General features: G+C 39.6%; 1 protein-coding gene across 1 annotated transcript; it reads right to left on the bottom strand.

Annotated features, from left to right (window-relative positions):
- Nucleotides 1–10,700: 10,700 nt before the first annotated feature.
- LOC113033897 (alpha-(1,3)-fucosyltransferase 7) lies at nucleotides 10,701–14,306 on the bottom strand. Its single transcript, XM_026188073.2, has one exon. It carries the CDS (start codon nucleotides 13,265–13,267, stop codon nucleotides 12,230–12,232), a length of 1,038 nt encoding a protein of 345 aa, XP_026043858.1. The 5' UTR covers nucleotides 13,268–14,306; the 3' UTR covers nucleotides 10,701–12,229.
- Between the last annotated feature and the right edge of the window lie 3,026 nt (nucleotides 14,307–17,332).

Below are 17,332 nucleotides of genomic sequence, written 5' to 3'. Positions count from 1 at the left end.
CTCCCTCTGTTGGTCCCTGGTGTTAGTGTTCCCCTGTCTCGTCAGGTTAATCAGGTCCAGCTGTTTCCCCCACCTGTGTGTGATTTCCCAGTGTCTCTTTGTGTATTTATAGTGTGTGATTTCCTCTGCTCCTCGTCGCGTCGTCTGTGTTCATACCTGGTGTAATCCCCTGCGTGCTCTCCCTGCTGTTCTCCCTTCATGCTCAGGTTTGCTATTTCTTTGTGTAGTTTCTCCCAGTTAGTTCATCCTTAGTTCTGTTTTACCATCCCCACTTTATATTGGATATTATCAATAAATCACCCTCACACCTGAATAAGTGCTGCGTTTTGAGTCCTCCTTCCGCTCTCCACACGGCCGCTGCCCCGGACCATGACAGTTTGTGTGTTTGTAGAGCTGTTTGAAGTTATTACTGAGCACAGTTCCACATCGTTCCAGCTTTCACATATGTGCGCTATATAAATATGCACCACATATATTAACTAAGTAAAACTATACTGTATGGTGTTTCCTTTCAGCACATTTGACTGACATGCAGTAATAAATAATAAAGGTCACACTTTAACAACACTAACACGTGGCACTTTTTCTCACATGTTTCTTATTTTAATCAGTTAAATTATAAAATGGATGTAAAAGGATCATAAAATTAATTTTACATTTACTTAGCTTGTATTTACATTTCATGAAACATTTGATTATAATACACCAAAGAAAAAATGAGTTACACTAAAAATGAATATATAGTTTCTATTCTGAGAAGGTCTGTCAAGTAAAACAAATTCGATGCCATTTACTGGATAGACGAGATCATGAGTTGAACAGAGAAGAATGAAGTATCCTCATGTATCCTTCATGCATACAGTTTACTGCATGTAGCTCCTGTTTTGTAAAATAAATCCGTATCATCAGATGTTTTAAGTCATACAGCACAGTTCAATACACCTGATGTCGTATTTGATGCCTTTTAAACTAAACCTGAAGCGACCAGAAGAAAAACAACAATCTTGTAAATCATTAATTTTTAATCTTTATAAATAAAATTCAAATGTGACGATTTCTGCAGTTATGTCTGTTTCTTTACACTGGCCCTATGATACAGAAATGCATTAACTATAAAGGACAAGGCACGAAGATTTCAGTGATTTATTGTCACAAAAGCCATATTGATAATTTGCCCCGAGCACCACGTTTAGCTTGTTTGTGGCTCAGTTTGTCCTCTGTATACCTTTTTCCTTTTTTTGCTTTCTTCTGACCACTACTCCTGCTGCGGCCTTCATCTGGGTCGGAGTTTTCTCCAGGACTCAGGTCAGACTTTATCTTTTCAAAGATTTATCTATTGCTATTACGTGATGTGTGGTCTTAGAGACACAGACAACCATTCACACTCACATTCACTCACAGATGCACACCTATGGGCAATTTAGATTAATCAGTTAACATATCCCCACAAACTGCATGTCTTTGGACTGTGGGAGGAAGCCGGAGTACGCGGGGAGAACATGCAAACTCCAAAAGAAAGACCCCGGCCTGATGGTGGAATCAAACTCAGGACCTTCTTGCTGTGCGGCAACAGTGCTAACCACCATGCTGCCCAATGATAATAATAATAATAACAATAACAATAATAGTAAAAATAATAATAATAGTAATAACAACATTTTATTTATAGGTGGCTTTATACCCTCACGGTCACCTCACCTCTGCTAACTTCTAACTCTGTTAAATTTATTAAATTCGGTTTTTGTGGATGCCTGGATGTTAAACTTAATTGTTACTAGAGATGGACCGATCCGAATATCGTTGTCGGTCCGATACTGACCTAAATTACTGGATCGGATATCAGAGAGAAATAAAAAATGTAATCCGATCCATTAAATATCACGAAAGCACCTCACAAAACTTGCGGCATGGCGTAACTCGGCTCATAACCTCGGAGCAGTGTGGTCACGTGATAGAGCGGCTGTGGCGTGCAAGACTTGTCCTGGAGCTTCCCAGAACGTTACCCCAGAGAAGTAAAGCAAGTGTGTAAGTTCATCTCTGAATGTTTGTAAAGCGTTCCAGCGTTAAGCTTAACAACCGATATGTGGAGCGACTGCCTCTCTCTCTCTCTCCTGCTGCTACTTCAATCATGAAACTGATCAGTGATCAGCTGATCGGCTTTTCTCTCTTGTTTGTTTTTGGCCACTTTGCGCCAGAAAGAGGAAACCAGCGGCTGAACAACAGCAGCACTTTTAAGCTTGATAAGCTGTTGTTAGGATTTATTTAATATTACTTTCTACACCAGGATCTTTTTCTACAGCTGATGTAACTGTGCAGGGGCGGATCTAGCAAAGTTTAGCCAGGGGGGCCGATAGGACATGAACAGGGAAAAGGGGGCACAAAGACATACTTTTCTTTCTTATTTTCATGTTTAATTTTAATTAATAAATATCTGAATCTTACAACTAAAGGTTTTACCTGATGTAAAATGTATAGAAGTCCATTATAATATTATTATTGTATAGGAACTATTAAGTCTAATATATATACCCTAGCAAGCTATAGTACTTTTTCCTTTGGGAACCATCTGTGCAATCTGCAATTCTGTTGAAGAAAGATGTTGAATCTATTTAATTATTGTGGAAAAATAAATAATTTTTTTTTTTTTTTACACATGCATTAAATTTAAGTTGATTATGTCAATTAAGCATCACGAGGTGGGGGGTGGGGGGTGGTTCCCTCTGCTGGTGGTTGACAACCCTATTAGTTAGGTTGTTTAATATTTCCACTAAGTACTCTTTAAAATACCAGAATAGGGAGGATGGTGCAGGTTTAAATTTATTAGATTGATCAGTGTTGCTGAACTATGAAATATTTGGGGTGCAGTGTATTTTTTGCATACAGGTGTAACAGAATAGCTTTAGTGGGTTTTAAAAAAAAAAAAAAAAAAACTTGAGTATGAACTTATACAAAATGCAGCAAGATATTTAAAAAAAAAAGTTTTATTGATTAAAAAAAAACACTATATCGGATTCATATCGGCAGATATCCAAATTTATGATATCGGTATCGAACATAAAAAAGAGGTATCGTGACATCTCTAGGCTTGACTACTGTAACAGCATCTTTACAGGTCTACCTAAAAAATCAGTCAGACAACTACAGCTCATTCAGAACTTCAGACCAAAAAAGTGGACCACATCAGTCCAGCTCTGAGGTCCTTACACTGGCTGCCTGTCCGTCAGAGGATAGACTTTAAAGTTCTGATGCTGGTCTATAAAGCTCTGAATGGTTTAGGACCAAAATACATCAGTGACCTCCTGACCCAGTATGAACCTTCCAGATCCCTCAGGTCATCTGGATCCGGTCTTTTATCAGTTCCCAGAGTCAGAACCAGACACGGAGAAGCTGCATTCAGCTTTTATGCTCCTTATATCTGGAACAAACTCCCAGAAAGCCTCAGATCAGCTGAAACACTCAGTTTATTTAAATCCAGGTTGAAGACTCACCTGTTCTCAGCTGCATTTGAATAAAGCACCAAATCCACACTTTAAGCTTAAATTTCAAAACTTACATTTAACTACTGATTTTATCTACTGTTCTGATTTTATCTGTTTTGATTTTTGATTTTATCTACTGTTTTTTAATCAATTTTAAATCATGCTTTTTATTGTTTTTGTTTTTTAATGTCTCTGTAAAGCACTTTGAATCACCTTGCTGTTGAATTGTGCTATATAAATAAACTCGCCTTACTTCGCAGGTCGCATTTGAAAGCCGAGTCAGTGCATCCTTCATAACCCAACCTATCCCAGAATTCATAGCGCTGCCCAGCCAATTCGTTTCCAACAGTGGCGGCAGCTACTTAGTTTTAATATTACTCTTTCTGGGTCACAAAAGAAACTTTTTTTTTCATCATCAACAATTTTTATTTATTTCATTTTAAACCTTAATAACAGAACTTAAAAATAAATACATAAATAAATAATTTTAAAAAACAAACAAACAACAACAACAAAAACAAAGTTATCCTATTCTTTCTTCGCGCACCAATCCCCACACCACCACTCTGTCATTACTCCTGTTCTTCAAGTTACAGAAAGCCAGCATGTAAAGGGCCAAATACAATCATATTGATGCAATTTATCTAATAAACCATAAGCCACTTTTTCGTAAGACGCCAACTTAGCCATTGTCTTTAGCCACTCTTCATAAGGAGGGGGGCTCTTTTTCCGCCAATGTCTTAGCAGCACCCGTTTGGCCGTAGTGAGAGCCAGAATAATCCATCTTTTCGTATAAATGGAAAAATCTCCATCAGAAAGTTCTGTGGTTATACCAAGTATGGACAGTTTTGGTGAGATACCAAATCTCCTTTTTAAAACACTGAAAATTACCTCCATTATGTTTTCCCACCAATCCCGAAGTGCCGAACAGCTCCATAAGATATGTAAAATTGAGGCATTTTGACCATTACATCTCCAACATTCGTCCGTAGAGGCCAGGTTCCATTTATACAATTGTTGCGGTGTTCGATGCCACCTATGGATTATCTTAAGTTGAATAAATCTACTGCCTGTTTCTTTATACGTAGTATTAAAATTTTGAAAACATGAATCCTGTTCAACTGAAGATATGTCCAATGCCACGTCCTGGGCCCAGTAGCCCTTAACTTTCAGGAGAGGGTGAGCTGACCGTTCTTGCAATAAGTGATAAATCTTAGTGGTGATGCCTTTACCCAAGGGGGATCTTGAGAGCAGGACTTCCACAGGGCCGCCCACAGGACAACTCAAGGGGGTTCCCAGCCACTTCGATAATGAACTATGTATTTGGACATATCTCCAGAATTGATTACGCTTCAACTTATATAACTCCACAATTTTATCAAAGCTTAAAAAACATTTGGTCCCACAGTCAAATAAATCTGATGCATTAAGGATGCCTGCTTTACGCCACTGTAGCCAGTCAACCGATGTCCCTCCAATTAAAATTCTTTTATTCTCCCATAAGGTTGCCGAAGGTGATTTAATAATGTCCCAGCGACCTGCCCTATGTAATTTACACCACAATGTCTTCACATTTGCAATTATAGGATGGTTAGTTTTATGACTGGTATCAAACAGCTCCCTCCAAGGAGAAATACCGCCATTAACTTCCATCTCTATATGGGACCAGATGGGTTTAACTGGCGCAGTAGGTAACCAAGCTCTAAGTTGTTTCACGTTCATCACCCAATAATACCATTGGAAATTAGGCAATGAAAAACGTCCTTGTTTTGCACTCGCTTGAAGTTTCTTAATACTTAAACGATGCGGGGAGCTACTGCCGGATCAAAAAGTCTAGATCTTTGAAATACTTATCTGGAATGTGTAATGGAATATTAGATAAAATATAAAAGATCATGGGTGCAGTCATCATCTTAATACAACTAATTTTACCCCATATTGTGAGACGCACTCTGGACCATCTACCAAATTCCATTTTTATTCTTTCAATCATCGGCTCCATATTTGCTCGAACCATCTTAGTGTAATCCGAGGGAATTTGTATCCCCAAATACCTCAAACCATTCACGGACCACCGAAACTCCCACTGTTTAAATAAAGTATGGGGGCAGTGTCCTGACATAGGCATTGCCTCTGATTTATCCCAGTTGACGCGATACCCTGAAAGCAGCGTAAAGCTTTCTATACATTCTAATAGGGCTGGAACTGACTTCCCAGGCTGGGTCATAAGTAACAACATATCATCTGCATATAATAGAAGCTTATGTTGACTATTACCCATCGAAATTCCAAATATATTTACATTATTTCTCAGTTTTTGTGCCAGAGGCTCTATAGCAATTAGAAAAAGCCCGGGGCTAAGGGGACAACCCCGTCTTGTGGATCTCTGTAAAAGGAATAGGTCTGATATGAGCCCATTCGTCAATACTCGCACTGAAGGCGAATCATATAATATCTTTATCTACCTGATAAAATTGTCACCAAAACCAAACTTTTCTAATGTCTTAAACAGATAATCCCACTCAACACAATCAAAAGCTTTTGCAGCATCCAGCGATAGGGCCACTGTTGGATATACTGAATCATATACATCATTTTGCAAATTAACCAACCGCCTAATATTATCTGAACCATAGCGGTTTAGAACAAAACCAGATTGGTCTGCATGAATTGTTTTCGCCATTACTGCTTTTAATCGGCCCGCTAAGACCTTTGCCAAGATTTTTTGGTCAGAATTCAGCAAAGATATGGGGCGGTAACCACCTGGGTCTAAAGGGTCTTTCCCAGTTTTAAGAATAAATGTTATAAGTCCAGAGTGCATTGACTGAGGTAATGAGTCTACTTTGAACGCCTCATTATAAACATCGAGCAAAAGGGGACTTAACATATCTTCAAATGCTCTATAGAAATCCAATGGTAACCCGTCTAATCCTGGAGCTGTATTAAGTGGCATACTTTTAATTGCACGGGTAATCTCCTCCACTGTAATTGGAGCATCTATAATCTGCTGGTCAGTAGTGGAAAGCTGTGGCAGGTTTAAATCAGTAAAGAATGCTTCGAATTTCTGTTCATCTAAACTACCTTGTGTAGAATAAAGATTATTGTAAAAGGCCCTGAATCCATCATTTATATGTCTAATAGAAGCTGAAATAACCCCATGTGATTGCCGTATGCCTGGGATATGGTTCATACTGTCTTTCTGTTTAAGACGGTATGCTAATAAGCGACTCGGCTTTTCTCCCATTTCCCAATATGCTTGATTAATGCGAAATAAAGCGTATTCTGCCTTTCTGTTGTACAGTACATTCAACTTATATTTAACTTTAACAATTTTATTCAACGTAACTCTGTCTTTTGTGTGGGAATGTACTGCCTCAAGTGCCTTTAATTTGGCTTCTAACTTAATAATATTCTTGTTAGCTGCCTTCTTTTTAAAGGGAGCGTAAGAAATTATCCTCCCCCGTAAGTATGCCTTCATAGCATCCCACCAAGTAGCCAATGTAGTGTCCTCTCGATTATTTGTCTGTTTGTAGAATTGTATTTCATCTCTTATCAATTTAATAAACCCAGAGTCTTTAATTAAGGACACATTTAAATGCCATCTGTGGCTTTGGGGGATCTGTAAAATATTTCCAAGACATAGAAAACTTGGCGCATGGTCCGAAATTACTATATTACCAACACTTGAATCTATAGAGTTATTCACTAAGGCTTCAGAAATAAGAAAGTAGTCGATTCTAGTATAAACATTATGAGGCGGAGAGTAAAAGGAGTATTCCCTGCCTTCTGGATGCATTGTCTGCCAAATATCATTCAGACCTAAATCTGAGGTCATCTGCCTTATGGCAACTACAGATTTACTCTCTGTGCCTCTCCTAAGTGATCTATCTAGGTCTTGATCCAGTATTTGATTAAAATCTCCTCCTACCACTATTTGTGCACTTCTAATTCCAAAAGATACTGTGACAGGTTATGAAAAAAGGCGGGTATGTCCGCATTAGGTGCATAGATATTACATAAAATTATTGGTGTGTCCAGTAGTTAGGGCCAATATAAATCTACCTTCCTTATCTGTTATTACTTTTGTTTCAGTAAAGCTAACTGCTTTATGAATCAGAACCGACACTGCCCTACTTTTACCAGCTCCAGGACTGGAAAAGACTTTACCTGCCCAGGAACATTTAAGTTTTAAGGCTTCTGACTTACACATGTGCATTTCTTAAATAAAGGCTATATCAACTCTTGGTAACTTTAGATATGTTAATATTTTCTTCCTCTTAATCCCGTTATTCAACCCTTTAACATTCCAGCTGGCTGTTTTGAAATCTGTCTGTCTATCCATGTTACAATGTGGAATTAACGAACAAATATACGCACTTTTTAAAATGGCCTATCCCCCCCAAAGTCAAAGAAATGCAATTTAAAATAATTAATGGATATTACCCAGCAGCTGAAATGCTTTGAGGTAGAGCCATGTGGATTTTGTTCACAAAATGCGGAAAGTATTGATCATTTGTTTTTTTCCTGCTCAGTAACAACTGACTTTTGGCAAGATCTAGTAGACTGGTTGAGTATAAGAATAGATGGGATGACCCCACTGACTCTAACACAAGTTTTATATAATAATGGTGATCCATCTAAGGAACTGTCCATGCTACACAAGGTGGTGATAATTATGGGCAAATACCACATACACAAATGCAAATGGAAAAGTAAAAGACCTTCCCTAACTGTATTGAAAATTGAATTAAAATCTTTTTTGTCATCTTTAGAATTACTGAGGGATTCATGTAAAGAGGCTGCTTTGATATGCGACAATGGGACTGAATCTCTATCCTTTGAATGATTGTGATTTTGGTGTACTAAGTAAGCCACATGTATGTTAAAGTGTTCGCAGAAAGGAAACTGTTATATGTCATAAAAATGGCCTTCATATATTTATGTATATGTATATATGTGTTTTTGTTTTTGTTTTTTTTGGGGGGTTTTTTCGTTTGGTTTCTTATTCAACCTTTTCAAGATGTTGTTGCACTAATGTTGTCTCCCAACGAGAGATTGTAATATGTGCATAAATGTAATTAAAGTATGAAAAAAAAATGTTACAATGTGGAATTCCATATAACACTCCAATTCATAAGTATATCCATTGTAGAGGGTGGTTTTATGTGAAGATAAACCAATTTATAAATACAAGCATTCAAACTAAATAGAAACAAACTGAACAGAACAAGGGAAGCAAAACCAGAAGCACTGACATAAGACATAGACTTTCAAAGTAAAACAGGAAACATAACACAGAGGCGCTGACTTCACAAGGGGATACAGCTGACAGGATCGACCACAACCATGGCCCACAGAGACAGAACCAGAAGACTAAGAACTGTAACATTGTAACAAAAGACTAGAAATGATAAATGATGACAAAATCAAAGTCCAATAATAATGTAAAACTCAAAACACTGGGACATATATATTATACTATAAGACTCTTACCAGCTGCTCTTGGCAATTTTATTTGAAGTGTATTGTTTATTTGTATATACCTCACCCATGATGTTGATGGGCCATTTGTATTAATTGTAGTCATTTTAAAAGATCATCACATTAAAAACAGAAACTCAGACACTCATAGAAGATGAAACCACAGGGGGTGAAACATGCCCGCAGTGATGTTGTGGTATAATGAAGTCTCGACTCTGAGGTTTTTGTCCCAACCTCCACACAGAGAGTTTGAATTAGTGAGGGGTGGATCTGAGTGTGAAACCACATGCTTTTATCTCAGTCATCGACGCACCCATCACATCTATCGCTGAAATAACACACACCACATTTTCATTGTTTGTTATTCTCTTTATTCATCCAATAACTAACAATCACTGGCTGACTTGACTTGTGACAAACCGGCATTTCACAAAGAAAGAGCCGAGCACCAAGTTTTTGATGATGTAGAGATTTGGACACTGAATCAACTCCACCCTCATCAGGAGGAAGTGGCACTTTATGCTTCAGAGAAATGCTTCACATTCTGCTTTGCATCTTGTGAAAAACGGTTCACACTGCAGCAAGACAATGGACCTCGTTCACAGAGCAAATGCACCAAACCGTGTGAAAACCCTGCATATCATAGCATGTTTTAGAAACATTCAATACAACTTTAAACGGAAGCTCCAACCAGCACCAAATTAGTCCGTGTCATCCTTCGTCTCTCAGCAAATCGTGTCTGTGTCAGTGGAACGGTGGTGAAAATGAGAGTTTAAAAAACAGATGCAGCTAAATGTTGAAGTACAGAGAGCAAGTCAGCTAAAAACACAAAAAATAGACACAGCCTATTTGTGTCTATGTTCTGTTTCATTCTGATATTTCCACATATGTACACATATACTCTGGCTGATTGGATGGTGGCCTTCACACACCTTGAAAACTCTGTGTTAAGACAGACTCGTCTATCAGACACACACATCATTTTCAGTATTTCAAACTGGAAATTATCACGTTAATAACAACATATGTTAAAAATGTCCGGTTGTTCTGCCCGTGCATCTTTTGTACAAACAGCGACACTCTCCAGCTCCATTTGCCATTAAAATTGTCATCAAATGCCAAAAAGACGAAAAATGCATATTTAACTGATGGCACTCTCATTTTATTATTACATAGCAGACATCCAATAATACCATTAAGGTGAATTATTTTAAACCACACAATCAATCAATCAATTTATTTATAAGCACATTTGAAAACAACACAGGTTGGCCAGCGTGCTGTACATAGTAAAAAAGTGAAAAGTAGATCAAACACACAAAGAACAAAACAACACTCAGTAAAAATGTGTTTTCAGAAAGGTTTTAAAAATGTCGAGTGTGGGAGAGATCCTAATATGAAGATGATCCAAAGTTTGGGCGCAGCCCCGATCTCCTCTGTGTTTTAGCCTGCTGCCAGGGACAGCTAGAAGCAACTTATCAGCTGCCTGAGAGTTCTGTTTGGAGTATTTTTAGTTACCAGATCAGAGAGGTATGATGGAGCTAATCCATTTAGAGATTTAAAAACAAGCAATAAAATGTTAAAATCAATTCTACAACGTACTGGAAGCCAGTGTCAACGAAGCAAGACCGGGGAAATGTGGTTGTGTTTACGAGAGCCTGTCAAGAGTCGGGCTTGTTCAGAATTTATTTTTTCTCAAATGAAAAACTGTCATCAAAGAACACTCGAAGATTCGGGACCTCTAGACTTTCCAGAGCACCAAGGTCAACCTTAAGAGAAGAGTGAGGCTCAGAAGGTCCAAATAGTTCAATCTCAGTTTTTTGATCATTTACATTCAAAAGATTTAATGCAAACCATGATTTAATGTCATCACCCATATGGAAAAGATATTTATAAACCTTATAAAGTTTGTTCCGTCTTGTGTGAAACTTGTATGAAAAGCATACAAGAGTGAAAACAGATGTAAGATCCCTTGAAAAATTATATAATGAAACTTGTATGTTTTGGATACTTACTGGAACAATATATGAAAGTAATGAGAAAGTGGCCACTTTCATGAGTAAATCATGTAAGTTTTTACTATTTCTTTTCCATATGGGCAAGGCCGTCTAGCAAAACTTTTAGAGCCTTCATCATGAGGATGAAGAGCCACCAAACCTGACAGAAAAACTTCTATCAGTTAAATAAGATCTGAACCATGCAGTTCCTTTAATACCCACACAGCTCTCCAGTCATGATAAGAGAATCCCATGATCCACTGTATCAAATGCCGCACTTAGATCTAAAAGCACTAAAATAGCAGAGTTACCAGAGTCAGCAATTAATAAAAGATCATTAAAAACGTTTAAAAGCACAAGCTCGGTGCTATGTAGCGCTTTAAAACCAGGCTGAATGTTTCTGAGATGTCATTAATCTGGAGCTTTTTCCAGGATTTTGGACAGGAAGGGGAGTTTAGAGACAGAACTGATTGTTTTTGGGGAAATGGGTGAATGTGTGGTGAGTGGAGGGTTGACAACAGAATTAATGATGTTGAATAAGACACAGGGCGTGTAGCTGTAGTTAGAGATGATATCTGATAAATACTTAGTTTTGCTTTTCGAACAGCATCCTGATAAAGAAACAGGGCTCCTCCTAACATATGAAAGGAGATCTGGAGTTGATCTTTTTTCCATTTTCTTTCCGCTTTCCTGCACGTCCTTCTGAGGCCCGAGTGACATCGTGTAACCAGCGATCAGTTTTAGGTCTAGTGCACTAAGGAACATCAAGAACATTTGAACAAGTGGCATTGAACAAAGTAAGCAAATGTTAATGCGCCTTCCAAGGAAGGGGCACCAATATTCTGATAAACAGCAGAGAAATGTCCAGCAGTGGCAGGAGAATATCTGCTACTGCTCACAAAGAATAGCCCTAAATAAAACACAGTGGCCCAGCATGGAGCCCTGAATTATTATTTCAGTCTGGTACCATGTAATGAAATGTATCTGCCATCGCTCATGTCCTTTGAGACGATACTGCACACCAGCAGTCAGTACTAACAAAAACCGTGCTTCTTGTTCAGTGGCACGTTTACCTGTAGTTCGAACATGTGTAACGTGATTATTAGCAACCTACCCACCTGCTTCAACTTGCAGTTTCTCACCGTTTACCAAAATTAACTGACTGTGCAACAAATTCTCTTCCACTGTACTTCAAGTGTTCTGCATTTTACATTTGCATGTGGAAACTCAGCAGAATCCGCAGTCTGAAAGCTTTGGTGAAGAAATCAGACACTAGCCGTTCACCCAGCTGTCCAGGTCGTGGTAGACTTTCCTGGCTGGTAAACTGGGATACCTGACACAGATCTGACACAGCCTTTCTCTCCAGTCACTGTAGGTTTTAATTCGGTAGGTGTTGTGCCACTCCAAGTATTTCTCATAGGCCTGCCTGTCTGCAGACAAAACCTTTAGATATGTTGCCAGATCAGCTGGGCTATTGAAATCAGCTACATGGATAAAGGAATGTGGGGGGGTCATGGCTTCGTAGGTGGCCTTGTTGGGGCCGAGAACCACTGGTACAGCCCCTGCTTGAAAAGCGTTCCTCCAGAGTTTCTCACTGATGTAGTCTTTTTTCTCAGAGTTCTCAAAAGAAAGGTAGAACAGACAGTTTGAAATGGTGGGCAAAAGCTTCTTGTCTGGCAAGGGTTTCTTGTTCCACCTGCCATACACCTCTATGGGGATATGCTTCTTTAGTCTTTGATAAAAAGCAGCCCGAGTCTGTTGAGGCTTGTATTTGCTGACCACCCAGCTGGCAAAGCAGGAGCGATTTGGAGCAGCTGGAAAACTTAGATTATCACCTCCCAGCATTGTTTGCCCATAAGGAATGGATATGTCTGCATCACGCCTGTAGCTCATCGTCCAGTTAAAGAGGCCGTTGAAATGTGTGAGGTTCACATTATTGACAGGAGGTTCCAAGGACATCCACACCCAGTGCTGAGACGTAGGTCGATCCAGGTGTAGGGGCACAGATGAAAGACCTCTGCTCAGCTCATAGTGGTGGAACACAACCACGTCGGCAGCAGAGAAGTCAGCTCTGTCATCAGTGAGTAAACAACGGCTGATGTTATACATCTTGAGGCATTTGTTCCCGTCCAGACTGTAGGAGCGGCCAAACGGCCAGTGCCACACCAGAATCCTGATGTCTCCATGAGCACCGTTGGGGTAACTCTGCAGCTCGCGGTGGGTCAAGAAGCTGTTGTAGAACAGCAGTGAGAGAAAAATGACGACATGCAAGGTGAGAATAAAGCAGGCCCTGGGACCAGATGTTGTCATGGCTGCTGGGTGTATTCCAGGTCAAAAGGCCACCGATCAATGGTATGGAACACTAAAAGGGAAGGAAGGGTAGATCAGAAATATTACTTTCACACACTCTCATCAGTGCAGGAACTGCACATGGGCAAGATGTAATCAACCAAGACAGAAACTGTGGCAGGCATGTAGCAACAGTTTCATTTTATTTTATTTTAGATCTAATATGGAAAATTGCTGTTCGTACATGACACCTGTTCAATTCAATTTTATTTATATAGCACCAAATCACAACAAAATTCGCCTCAACGCGCTTCATAGATACAGAGAAAAACCCAACAATCATGTGACCCCCTATGAGCAGCACTTTGGCGACAGTGGGAAGGAAAAACTCCCTTTTAACAGGAAGAAACCTCCAGCAGAACCAGGCTCAGGGAGGGGCGGGGCCATCTGCTGCGACCGGTTGGGGTGAGAGAAGGAAGACAGGATAAAGACATGCTGTGGAAGAGAGACAGAGATTAATAACAGATATGATTCAATGCAGCAGCCTACACCTATTGCAGCATAACTAAGGGAGGATTCAGGGTCACCTGGTCCAACCCTAACTATCAGTGTTGGGGAGTAACGGAATACATGTACCGCCGTTACGTATTTAAAATACAAAATATGAGTAACTGTATTCCGTTACAGTTACCGTTTAAAAAGGTGGTATTCAGAATACAGTTACTTTGTTGAAATAAATGGATTACACTGCGGTACTTTCCTGTTTCATATTGTCGCAGGTCAGGACTGTTTGGGTTTGTTTGACAGCTATGTGCTGCTGTTCCAGGCGGCAGTGTTACGGTTGCCATGGTTACAGGGCGACACGCTCTCTCTCTCTCTGCGACTGTGTGTTTCCTGGGTGAGAGAGCGCCTTTTCGTTGTTGTTGTTGTTGTGCTAAGCTAACAGGCAGAATGCTACAAGCATAGCTCTAAAGAATGTAGCATCATGGGCAGTGTAGTCCGTGCTGCAGGGAGAATGGACTGCCATACGCGTTATGGGTCTGTGAGCGCGAGGAGGGAGAAAAAGGGGAGTGGAAAGGTACGAGTTATCATCGAGGAAAAACGGGAGCTGGAAGCATGTAAATATAATAATAACCACTGCAGCCAAGAAGACAGCCTGACGAGCCCAGTTGTAAGTAAGCTATTAAGACTCGACTGTACACCGTGTTCGTGTTTTCCTCCGAAAACAATAAGTTCCGTTGGAGCAGTCTTTCAACGCCTCTCTCTGTCTCTCGCAAGAAAAGTTGACCCACACAACAAAGTAAAGCTATTTTTCGGCTACGAGCCGACAGGGACCCCGCCGTATTAGTCAGAGGTCCCTTTACTACAGTTCGGAGTCGCGGACCTTCAGTAACAGTAATAAATCACCCAGCAATAGGACATTCACGTTGTTGTAAAAAGCATGATAATATATTAAGTAATCCAAAGTATTCAGAATACGTTACTGTCATTGAGTAACGTAACGGAATACGTTACAGAATACATTTTGGGGCATGTATTCTGTATTCTGTAATGGAATACATTTTAAAAGTAACCTTCCCAACACTGCTAACTATATGCTTTAGCAAAAAGGAAAGTTTGAAGCCTAATCTTAAAAGTAGAGATAGTGTCTGTCTCCTGAATCCAAACTGGAAGCTGGTTCCACAGAAGAGGGGCCTGAAAACTGAAGGCTCTGCCTCCCATTCTACTTTTAAATACTCTAGGAACAACAAGTAGGCCTGCAGAGCGAGAGCCAAGTGCTCTAATAGGCTGATATGGTACTACAAGGTCATTAAGATAAGATGGGGCCTGATTATTTAAGACCTTGTATGTGAGGAGCAGGATTTTGAATTCTGGATTTAACAGGAAGCCAAAACAGGAGAAATCTGCTCTCTCTTTCTAGTCCCTGTCAGGACTCTTGCTGCAGCATTTTGGATCAGCTGAAGGCTTTTCAGGGAGTTTTTAGGACATCCTGATAATAATGAATTACAGTCGTCCAGCCTGGAAGTAATAAATGCATAGTTTAATAGTTTAATAGTTTAATTATTTATATAGCACATTTAATTACAACAGGAGCGTTGACCAAAGTGCTGTACAAGAATACAACATACATAATAAAACAACTTAGAGTATTAAAAGCAAACACCAACTATGAATTAACAAATAACTCTCATGCTGTATTAAAAGCCAGTAAATAAAAATGCATGAACTAGTTTTTCAGCGTCACTCTGAGACAGGATATTTCTAACTTTAGAGATGTTGCACAAATGGAAGAACGCAGTCTTACATATTTGTTTAATATGTGCATTGAAGGACATGTCCTGGTCAAAAATGACTCCAAGGTTCCTCACAGCGTTACTGGAGGCCAAGGTAATGCCATCCAGAGGAAGAATCTGGTTAGATATTATATTTCTAAGCTTTTCAGGGGCAGAGCTGGGTGTCATCAGCATAGCAGTGTAAATGTATGCTATGTCTTCTAATGATGCTGCCTAAGGGAAGCATGTATAATGTAAACAGAATTGGTCCTAGCACTGAACCCTGTGGAACTCCATAATTAACCTCAGTGTGTGAAGAGGACTCTCCATTTACATGCACAAACTGGAGTCTATTAGATAGATATGATACAAACCACTGCAGCACAGTACCTGTAATACCTACAGCATGTTCTAATCGCTCTAATAGGATATTATGGTCGACAGTATCGAACGCTGCACCTGTGTGTACACAACCCCTGTCATCGTTCTGCTCCTGCAGTATGTTCATTACACACACTGGAGCTGCTACAGAAATGTTTAGGTTTCATTTTTTTAAATGCCAGCATTTCTTTTAATAATAATCAAATATTCATCGAATAATTAAAACGTCAAGGTAATTATTTCTGACTATATTTCATTCCTTTTCTGATCACTTTCATATATTTGTTAAACAGCAGTCTACTGAAATGAAAGTGGCACAGTGACAGCTGGGAACACCACAAACATGCGTCTAAGAACAGAACAGTTTCAAGAGAGAGAAAAAGGAAACCCTTTTTCCCCATTTTTCATGCATCTGAACACACAAACAGCCATATTTCATGATTATAATAAGCAAAGACAGTCTAGCAGCTGAAAACAAATCAAAACAAGTTTGTGCTGCTTACCTGGGTACCATACCAAGCAGTCTGCAGCTGGTGAAGCTTTTTCCTGCTCAATCTAAAGAACATAAAGGAAACCCTGCCTATGCCAAATCCTGTGACTCATTTCTTGCCTCACACACAGAGTGTGGGCGACGGGTGTGGCTGTTAATCTGCATGATTAATTGATCAGCCATCAGCAGAAACAAACACTATCATTTATCATGAAGTAATTTCAGATGAACACATGAGGGCAGAGCTGATGATTTATTGTATTAACATTCACCTGACTCTCAGTGTGGTGTGTTTACGCTCGCACTCAGCTGGTTTTAGAGTTACCACAGACATCTGCCACCAATACCACCCAGTTTTACACTCATTTAGTTATTTCTTAAATCACTCATGCATTCTGTTTTGCAGAACTAGCACAGCCACCAGTGGAGTCAAAAACATTTCCATTGCTGATTTTCGATTCGTAAACCACAAGCTGGTCTTCCTGTTCCTGTTCCCGTATCTCTGCAGAGAAAAGGGGCATTGGGTTACACCGCTCAATGAATGTGCCAACCACAATGTAACCGTTTCAGCCTTTTAGTGTGGCCTCCCATCAGTGCCTCTGCAGCCTCAGCTTTGACTTACACATTTAAAATTGTTTATGAAGTTGTAGTTATCAGAACCTGGTAGACTGTGCAAAAACTTCTCACAGAAGCCCAGTATTCCTGTTCAGTGATACTTTTGATCAGCTTAATTCTCTAACCCTTGCCTTGAAATGCTCGTTTTCTCTTGCTGTCACCCAAGATTCACCTTAATGCTCATATCTGCTCATGCTAAGTGATGCACAGTGTTGGGAGGTGTACATACCAAGCTCTAAATGTATTGTGTACTTTGAGTGCTGATGTGAGGCACTGTATAGGAGGCAAACAACAGGGTCCCACTGATATCATAAAGGTGTCTGAAAG

The sequence above is a fragment of the Astatotilapia calliptera genome, chromosome 12, assembly GCF_964374335.1.
Source record: "Astatotilapia calliptera chromosome 12, fAstCal68.1, whole genome shotgun sequence".
In the NCBI taxonomy this organism is placed as follows: domain Eukaryota; kingdom Metazoa; phylum Chordata; class Actinopteri; order Cichliformes; family Cichlidae; genus Astatotilapia; species Astatotilapia calliptera.
Note: the sequence above shows the minus strand (reverse complement) of the source record. Positions and strands in the feature narration are given on the sequence as shown.

Coding starts and splice junctions, on each gene's coding strand:
- LOC113033897 (XM_026188073.2), bottom strand. CDS start 13,267: ATGACAACATCTGGTCCCAGGGCCTGCTTTATTCTCACCTTGCATGTC.